This window comes from Chroicocephalus ridibundus, chromosome 6, assembly GCF_963924245.1.
Source record: "Chroicocephalus ridibundus chromosome 6, bChrRid1.1, whole genome shotgun sequence".
Taxonomy (NCBI): domain Eukaryota; kingdom Metazoa; phylum Chordata; class Aves; order Charadriiformes; family Laridae; genus Chroicocephalus; species Chroicocephalus ridibundus.
In genome coordinates, this window is record NC_086289.1 from 61,999,034 (window position 1) to 62,008,892 (window position 9,859).

Sequence of the window (9,859 nt, forward strand, 5' to 3'; positions counted from 1 at the left end):
ATGGGGGTTCTCAGTCTGCTCAGGGCTTTGGGCAAACTCTTCTGTAATACCAACAATTCTCAATAATACATTGTTCCCTGTGTTCAGGGGTCACTCTCCAGCAGGAAGGGAAGGAGTTAACCCACCAGAGAATGAATGACAGCAGTACACGCAGGATAGTTTCACTAGAAGAACAGTGCACCAGGTACCTCCTGCACAGGGCTGCACTGGCTTGGCAGGGGAACAAGTTCCCAGGCTGCTGTCACATAACATCTGTCAGAAGGTGAAGACAAGTTTCCAGGCAAGAAGGCTTAAGAGAAGCAATTTATTTCCATCTCTTACCTTCCCTGTCAACTTGGATGACCGTTTCAGCTTCAGGGAAGAGATCCCCTTCGAAATCTTGTTATCCTTTCTGCTTTCTCTCTGCAACAGACATTACCATTATAGGAAATTAGTTTAACACACAGCAAGGATGTTTCATAAGGATAGAAAGGTGCTCAAATGGAAATGTTTTTGTTTAGTTCCCTCGTGCCAGAAGGAGCTGCAGCATCCTTCCAGGACTGACAGGGGCCCTTTTGCACTTCTGGCATTTTTCAAGTACAGTAGCATGAAAGGGTTCCTTTGCCTTCTCACTCTTGGTAGAACAGCACAGCAACCAAGGAAAGCAAATGAAAATACAAGTATAGCCTCTCACCATATTTGGGCTGTCGTTCCTGAACTGGACCTGGTTTCTCCTGCCAAGTGTGTCATATATCTGTGTCATCACAGAGCCGCTCTTGGAGGTGGCATTCTTGGCAAACATTGCTGGCTCTGGCAGGTCCCCCATGAACCTCAGGATGATAACCCACACGACTAGAGAAGCCTGTAGGGGCAGAAAGCACAGTTAGACACTGCCAAGAGAACCCATGGTCTCATGCCATTTCTGCCTGTTTAGATCAGGGCCCTTTCTTTCTTTACCCAGTCCAAATCGTGGAAGATGGGAATCATCTCCTCCCACCATTTACACCAGGAGTTGACTTTCATGTCAAACAACATAAGAGCAGCATTCACAACACTCTCATGCCAAAGGAAGAGGGTGCAGCTCTAGTGGGAATGTCAGATTTGCTCTGTGATTGCTGAGCCCTCACCATTCCCCTAACTGGCACCTTGCAGGTGTGCTGTGTCTGGGGTGAGGCAGAAAACCTTGGCTGAACTGCACTCTGCATTTACCCGCCTGGACAGATGAGCAACTCTCCCAGGAGCCCTCATGCTCAGAACTAGAACGCCAAGTAATAGTGAAGTTTTTGCATTATGGCATCCTCCATTCTGCAAGGCTGCTTGGTGTGAACTAAAACTCCCCTCCTCAATCCCCCTATGGTTCAACAGGAAAATTGGAAGCCTGGGCCTCCCCCTTCTGTCCTAACTCACAGACCAGCAACCCTAACAAGAGCAGAGAGATGGGCGAGCTGTGATGCTTCTGCTCTCCAGTCCGTTTTTGCCCCCAAAGGCTATCTGGAGAAGTCAAAACAAACCTCAGAGTTCCCTCTTTAGGCAGACTAAAGGTGTCCAGAGATCTTGTGTTGGGCAGGTATCTTTGTGAAGTGCTTGCCTGCAAAGTGCCAAAAAATGCTGATGGGAACCACTACTTTCATACAAGTGCTTAGGACTATCTCCTTGGCTCCGAAGTCTCTGGTTCCCAGGGCTGGGCCAGAGGAGGGTACCCAAGGATGAGGGGAGCTGTAGAAGCCAGCACTGTGGAGGGAGCAGGTTCAACAACAACAAAGAGCAAGATACCAGGACATTGTCCTTGTCATCATGGTAGAGTAGTGGGTGCCGCAGATGTCTCCGGATATGTGTATGTGTAGACGATCCCTGGAAATAAGTAGCTGCAAACTTTGGGAAGGTGTATTCTTCCAAGCCATCTGCCTCCTCTTCTAGCTCCACACTCATGGGAACCATGTCCAGGTCCACCTCGTCCAGCTTGTTAGGCTTTGTTTCCAAGTCCTGTGCAGAACATGGAAAAGAAGCATATTTTCTTTTCCTGTACTCTGATATTCTTATTTTACTTTTCTTTTCTTTTTTTTTTTTTTTCCTCTTGGCCATAGGTCCTCCAGAATTTGGCTTTCCAGCTAACCCCAAAGCCATTTTCAGCTGCTACCAATAGGTCATTGGGAATCAGAGCTTGTCCTTCTGAGATGCATCCATTCCATATAACCTTCCCGTCTTGGTCGTCATCAAGAACATTGCTGATGGAAAATCCAGGTGCTGTCTCATTGCCCACATCCTGCACTAACCCAGACCATTCTACTCCACCTACCTCTCCCTACACGATTCTATCCTCCACAGCTGTCAGGGCCAGTATATCTCAAATTTTGCTTTTAAGAACACGGGATAACATAGGTCACGAACTTCCAGCTTGTTTCAGCTGGAAAATTACTGGGAACACTGTCAGCAGAACATGGGGTGGGTGCCAAAATGCAGAAAACAGCATTATGTGGTGAGGGTCTGCTGGGCCGAGGAAACAAATGTGCAGTAGCTTTTGAAGACACATAGTCCCCAAACTGCATGTGACCAAAATCTTTTGGTAGCTTACCTCTGAAAGCAGATCCCAAAGAGACTGTCCAGTGACTAATTTGGGTGAGACTTTCACTGTACAGAAGTTCATTAAACAGAATTGACCACTGATGGAATTCCAACAAAGTCAACAGACTTACACGAGGGATGACCATGACCCATTACCAGTCTGCAGCTCTGTACCTCAAAACCCAGAGGAGCCTGTCCTTCTTGGCCTCCGATCACAGAAGGTAAAAATCCAAAAATTTTGTCCACCATTTCTTGGTCACTGATAACATCATGATTTATTGGTTTATTGTCAAGAGCATTCCTTCTTTGTCTTGCTACTGCCTCCTCTCTCTCCAGAGTAGCCAGGTGTTCCTTTAAACATAGAAGCTGGTTAGGCACGACTGGAATATCATTCTGCTGGAATGAATGGGTGCGAGGATGAAACGCTATTACAAAGGTATTATGACAGTGAGGTCCAGCTCTGCTAGTGTGGTGTTGGGATGTGAAGTCAAATGTTGCTTGTGCTGAGCAGTCACACAGACCTTGCTCTTACAGCTGTCCTTATAGACTGTTGGCCTATTGGTAATGATGTGCAATTTTTTAAGTACTTTATCAACAAGAGATAATATAGGGAAAACACAGACTTCCTAACAGCAGAAACCCACATATTATTTAAAATTTAAAAATGTTTTGTGTCCAGGGGCTGTAATAGCATTGTACGCGTTTGGCTAACCTGCCAGCTCATACTGCAAACAGGAACGTGAATGTGTCTGCCTTGTCCCATTTCTAAAGCATTGTTACAAATAGGTTTACAATGATGTCTGCTTTTTATTAAAATATAGCAGTGCTCAGATCTTTTAGCAAGTCCGCAGGAGTGAGCTGGGCAAGCCATCTTGTTAGGTGGAACAGAGCATTTGGTGTTCCTCTGCCAACATACCTACCTGTTCTAATCTCATAGCTTCTTCCCTCGCTTTCACTGGTCCAAGGACTAGGATGAGACGTTTCTCTTCTTCCAAGCGGATATTCCTGGCTTCCAGCTTGTGCTTGTTCTGTGGACAACAGGACCATTCTGTGACTGTTCCCACAACTACTAAGCCAGCCCCCTTCTGCCATTAATAAAGCTGCTCACACCAGGACTTTATCCCAACAAGGACGCAGTTCTAGATTTGTCATTTTAGGGAACAGGCCACAGGCAGAAATCTGCAGACTGGCTTCATCCTGTTTGTAGAGCATTAATACAGAAAGGAAATCATAGAAAGGCCTCCCATGTGCTCTGGACTGCCAAGGTAGTAAGTACAGGCTTTTCTCTGGCAGCACATTTGGATTCCCTTTTGAATGGATCCCTAATTGACATTATCAGGCCTTGCTGTAGAAATTGACCTTCCCTTGCAGGAGTGACTGGTACACACGCACATTGTATCTTTTCTCCTCCCTTCTGTCAAAAACATTTCAGCTCTGCCAGTGAAGTTTTGATCCATGATAATGAACACAGAAAGCAAACATAAACAAGATCATCTGCTTAAAACTCTGCTTTCATACTTGACAAGAACTCAAAATTAAATATCCCAAAATAAATATCCACATCCAGTGCCATGCTATGGCAACACTTAGCTAGTCATTAAATCTCTATCAGACCTTCATAGACACAACATGTTCACAAGGTATCTGTGAGCATACCTCCTTCTTCATCCTCTGGTAGGTTTGGCGAGCAAACATGCCCCTTGCATATGCCTGTATAACACATGCAGCTTTCTTCTGCTCTGCTATCTTTTGACGCATCAGATAACCACGGCACATGGCTTGAAGCCTGATGATATGAGCCCGGGTTGCTGCATACTGTTTAGCAAGCTGCCGGCTCCGGTAGAGAGCCTGCAGGCGCCCGAAACCCAGCATAGCCTGTACAAGGTGGAGAAAAAAGAAGTGATTATGGTTCAAAACCATTGAGACTGGGAGTAAGTTGGGATGAGTAGAAGATAACAAAATTTAGTAAGTGGGTAAAGACACTGGAAGGGGCTAAAGTGATACTGCCCTTTATGCTTTATTTTCTGCCACTAAGAGGCTTTTAAAACTACATTAGATAGAGTTCTTTTGGGGACCTGTTCTAGGGAGTGGCTCCAGGGAGTGACAATGATAGCCTGGGATTACGGCAAGGGAAGGAAGAGGGCAGAAATGAAGCCAAGTGAATGAAAAAAAAGGGATGTCTTTGTAGAGATGGATATTACAATCCCAAAAGAAGCAGCAGCACTGGAGGATGGGGCAGAGTGCAGGACAACAGCCTGGTCTTCAGACAGGAATTGCATCACTGATGCAGAATAGAAAACGTTTCTGACTGAAACTGGCAGTTTCTCCTCCTGCCCCTTGCAAATGGGATGTACAGGATATATTAGCAATAGTTCCTGCCACACGAATACACACTATGTGAGTGCCCCCAATATGGTGTAGCTTTCCTCACCCAGAAAACCCACCATATATAGAAGATCATCCCATATTTTTAACAGTGCGAGACTGATATACTGATTTTTCTGGTAATTTTTTACAGAGTCCTAGCTTTACTGTAACAGTTGGAGAAGACACTTTGCTCATAGCATGGTGGTGATGCACAAATGCTAGCCTTGGACTCCTGACTAGAAGAAGTGTGGGATCACTCGTATGTCAGGTTGCTGGAGCCAGGCCTGCCAGAGGTTAGTTGGGTTACTCTTTCACCAGAAAGCAGAAATGTCACAGGTTCAGCAAGCCCAGAGAGGTCCCAGAGCCCTCCTTGGGCTTTACACCCTTTTTTACACCCTGCCATCTTGCTTCTCCTTCCTTCAGTTGTGCGTATCTTCATTCCTAATACTCCACTCAGTCTGGCAGGGCATAGTACATAAACACACATAGAAATATATGTGTATGTGTATATATGTAAAAGTATACATATGTATTTATATACAACTGCATCTTACCATTCTGAAATCCTTCCGGCAGCAGTAGCCTCGCCAGGCTGACTGAATGGCCACAGCAGACTTCCTCTGTTTCAGAAACTGCTTCCTAAGCAGACAGGTGAGGGGACAAAGAGTAGGTTATTTCTGCTGCTTCTTATGATAATAGTAAAGAATAAGGTAGCGGTTTTTTTCCTTTTATGGGATGTCTGCAGTCTGATCTTAGCCTTATCTGCTGTCTAGCAACACCAGAGCCAGGAAAGCTATTGTTAAACTAGCTAGCTCAATTAGTAGTAGACATCTTGCCAGAGCAAGTTTGAAGCTCAGTGAGGGCTGTTCTTCCTGCTTCTGAGTAGCCCAAGGAAATTATTATGTTGCAGCAGAAAGACTAGCCTGGTCAGATACTTTTGCACCACATGCTTCAAAAGTATCCCCACTTGAAGCATTTTCTTTGCTTACGTGTTCTCCATGCTGATGGAAAGGCCAGAATAGGCTGTTTTGCCTGACCTTTTCTGTCAATAAAGGCCTTAGGAGATTTCACCTAGGCTCAGCTCATTCTGCAAGTGAAGCAGCACTGAATCAATTGAGCTCACAAAGTGTTTTTCTGTTTTCCCATTTGCTAGCAGAAAGGATGAGATAGGAGTGTTACTAATCCACCTTGATGCATCCGAGCTGACTTTGCCCTTAATGCTGCAAAAATACTCATAGCAACTGCGGACCAAATACATTTCTGTGGTAGGAGAGCTCTCTAGAACTGAAAGAGCCCTTGCACCAAGCCTGGATAAGTTAACTCCTCCATCTGAGGACCACCTGCTCCCCAGTCTCCTAACTGCCAGGACTAGGAGCCCATCTAAGCAGGAGGAACTTCCCACGGTAAAAGCTGTCACACTGTGGCTGTCAGAAGTGGCACATAGCTCTGACGTTTTAAAAATAAAAGTGAGGTAAAGCTTTTAGGGAGAGGTGAAATTCTGTTAGGTAGCAGACAGAGTCTGAAAAAAAGGGAGAAGTTTTTTGGCATTCGTGTCATGTTTTATAGTTCTTGCATCTCTACTGTCAGGAGTGTTTCTAAACCAAACCAGCATTCAGTCCTGTATCGTGGTTCTGGTTGGGGGATACAAGATCAATAAGTACAAATCATGATGGAAAGCATTTAATGAAGACAAACATTTACTTGACATGACTAAATTTCACTTCTGAAGATATTTCAAACTAAACCAGGCAAAATGCAAGAACTGTGTGTCTCTGGCAAAGAGAAGGACTAGTTAGTTTCTATCGGATTCTCTTCTATGTCGTATCAGAGAAGCATCCTAAATAAAAGAGTCCTAGTAGCTTGGAGGAGGGCACAGATTCCATGGGGATTTCCTGCTTTCCAGATATCTACTGTTTACTAGAAATATTAAGTCCAGCCCTTCATCTTCATACAGGCTACATGTACCACCGTCCTGCATTTTGAAAAGCATCATGAAAATAAAGAAACTGAGCCAGAACAAATCTTTGTGCAAAATCTGCATAGCTGCACTGTGCACTGTTATGTGACAAGTGCTGAAATTAGGCATAGTGGAAGGTATGGACCGATCCATTTCGTTCTCAAAAATGCTTCACAGAGCGTGTTAAACTGCACCACAAAGATTACTGCTCTTCAAACCAAAGGAAATTCCGTTTTGTATGACCACTGACCTGTCCTTCCATCCTCTCATCACCTTCTGGATAAGAAGAACCTTATCTGTGAGTATAGTTTGGCGTTGCAGCTCCAATACTGTATCATGATGGTCCTGTTAAAAGAAAGTGCGGATATGCCAGCTGAGCAGACACCCCCGCAGGCTCTGAAAACTGGATGCATGGTCTGTCAGAGGCCCAAAATCAGCATGATGTAGTGGGATTAAAATGCATTCGTGGAACTGCAGTCGGAAGAGCGTGCACCATGTGACCACACCGTGCCTGGCTGTAGCCATAAGCAAGCAGAGAATCTGCCTGCAGTAAGACTGTTTTAACCTGGGGGAATGCGACAGGCAAGGAGGTTCCTGCAACAGTGTGCTTGTATCCAGGGTTTTTTTGTGGTCAAAGCTTGAGCAGAGACGAATACATTGCACAGCGTTGTTTTAGCTGCAATACTGGAGCACAGGAAGGGGATCAGCCCCTCCTACACCAAACTGTGTCCATTAAATTACTTGGCCTTCAGGAACCAAAGATCCAGCCTCAGAATCAAGAGAAAGTTTATAAGAGAACCCAGTTCTTCTGGGTTATCACTCTTGCAGAAGCAGGTCAAGCTATACTGTGAAGCACCCAGTTTTTTAGGAGAAGAGACAATAAACTGTACTTTTTACTTACTTTAAGGAAAATCTTGGTCTTTCCAACTTGCCAGCTGTCATCCTTGCCCAGCACTGCTTCGCTGATGCTGATACAGCTCTGTCGAGCATCGTTCTTCAGCTGATGTGCAAAAGCAGCATCATGTTAGGGCTTGGTGGTGAAACACAGCAGCTGTACTATGTGAGGTTCTATTGCCCTGCATTTCAAAGGGCAAAGAACAGAGGCAGAGGAGGTCTTACAGACCTCTGGGCTGACAGTATAGCCAATAACAGTGGTTCAGCTCAAATGGTTGAGAAAAGGAGGAACATGACTGCGTGGCCAAACATTCCCGAGTTCAAGTGCAAGGAGGATGTTAGACACGTCAGGAGTGTGTGACTACAGAAAAGAAACATCTGTGGGCAACGGGGATGCCACCCTGCCTGGGATGTCTGTGTGGAGCAGCTTAAGGATAGCTGGACCTAAAAGCACCTCTACCATTTCAGCCAAGGTCCAAGTGAGTACATATGTATTAGTTCCAGTTACTCTGACAGCTCTCTCGACTGTGCCAGCAGTAATCCAAGAACTTTCTACTGTGGGAAAGGTTGAAGCCTCATAAGAAGAAGTTACATTAGCCTTAAACTGAGTTTGTGCTAACACACCTGTTCTCGAAGAGACCATGGCAGGAGAACTCTGTATCTCTCAAAGAACTCCTCAAATCTGTAGCGAATTGGGTAGCCGGCTTTCCTGATCTGAATGGTCTCCATCATCCCTGAATACCGCAGCTGTTTGATACACAGCTCCCTGTCGAACAACTGAAAGGGAAAGCAGACAAGGAGGAGCCTTAGCACTGAAAGAAGCTACACATGCAGCATTCCTCAGAACATATCTGTTAACTTCCAACCTCAGAATGCCTGCAAAATGGCCGAGTATGCTTTTTTTAATTGCAGTTCTTATTTTGTTAGTGCCCTAAATTAATTCATTACAGGCATAAACAAGGCATAATCAAGTCACCCCAAAAGCCCTTCAAATTTGTGCTTATCGGCAGTGGAAACAGTCCGTTAACTTCAGTCTGGCTGTAGCAACCATTTTCAATTCTAGAACTGCAATTTCATATCATTTTGCAGGTGTGAATAACTGCAGTAGCAACCTAGGCCCTTTGGGCATGGCCATGCAAAATATAGCATGAGCGCAGATTAAAAACAGGCTCACTAAGCCACATGCAGTACTTTAAAAATTATTAAATCACTTGACGAACACCATACAAGGTCTCCATGTAGGACTGGGTCGTAATCTCCTGAGTGTCTTAAAGCCAAACTCGCTCCTTTTCTCCTGTAGTGTCAAATTAAGCTACATCACCCCTCTCAAACACCAACAGCTCTCCTATTCTCTCTCAGGCTATTGCATAGTATGATCATTGTTGGATCCTGATGTTTTTTGCCTGTCCCCTTGTTGACTCTCCAGTTTTTTCTTTATCGTTACAGGAAAGGCTTTTACAGCTCCTTTCGGGAATACACCTATGTGCTTTTTTGACATCTATTACTCTGTGATGCTTTTAGAAATGTTTTTGTAAATTAACAATGCTATATCCTACCGCCCTTTTTATTCTAGTAATAGCATGTACTCCAGCTCTTCTTGGCTGAAGTACAGATATAAAACGCTGCACAGCAACTGACAGCTTTTTCTCATTAGAAAGTTTACTGAAGACAAGACCTCATATTGTTAAAGCATTACCAGTGGTTTCTTGTAGTCATTTGGTTTGATGCAGCGGATGAAGTATGGCTGGCACTGCTCAAGGATTTTCATGAGTTTTTCCAGGGATTGCTTGAACTGTCCTCCCAGAGTAGAGAGCCGTTTGGTGGTATCCAAGCCCTGGGAAGAGTAACCACATGCTGACTGATACATCATTCACCGTCAGAGGGACAATTAATAAATCTTTGTATTTTTGTACCATGTAAAAGTATCACACAACTGCCAGAAAAAGTTATTTACCTACGTGGGAGCGAGGTCTGCCATCTGTATTTTATTTGGGGTTATTCTTGTGAAGAAACTCCACTAAGCTCTTTCACCTACTTGGGCACTAAGTTCTAGCAGTGGGGGTTGCTGTGGTAGAACAAATTCCACCCCCAGGAGCCCGC

At 44.7% G+C, this 9,859-nt stretch overlaps 1 protein-coding gene across 2 annotated transcripts in view; it reads right to left on the minus strand.

The window, feature by feature from the left end:
• Positions 1-9,859, minus strand: part of MYO7B (myosin VIIB) — a 51,712-nt gene that overhangs the window by 25,050 nt on the left and 16,803 nt on the right. For both annotated transcript variants that reach the window (XM_063337885.1, XM_063337884.1), the window contains 11 exons: positions 9,456-9,593; positions 8,384-8,536; positions 7,767-7,865; positions 7,116-7,210; positions 5,463-5,547; positions 4,198-4,416; positions 3,462-3,569; positions 2,716-2,892; positions 1,753-1,962; positions 674-841; positions 322-402 (listed from right to left, as the gene is read on the minus strand). In XM_063337885.1, the coding sequence (XP_063193955.1) occupies positions 322-402; positions 674-841; positions 1,753-1,962; positions 2,716-2,892; positions 3,462-3,569; positions 4,198-4,416; positions 5,463-5,547; positions 7,116-7,210; positions 7,767-7,865; positions 8,384-8,536; positions 9,456-9,593 (1,533 nt within the window). The remainder of the gene's footprint in view (positions 1-321; positions 403-673; positions 842-1,752; positions 1,963-2,715; positions 2,893-3,461; positions 3,570-4,197; positions 4,417-5,462; positions 5,548-7,115; positions 7,211-7,766; positions 7,866-8,383; positions 8,537-9,455; positions 9,594-9,859) is intronic.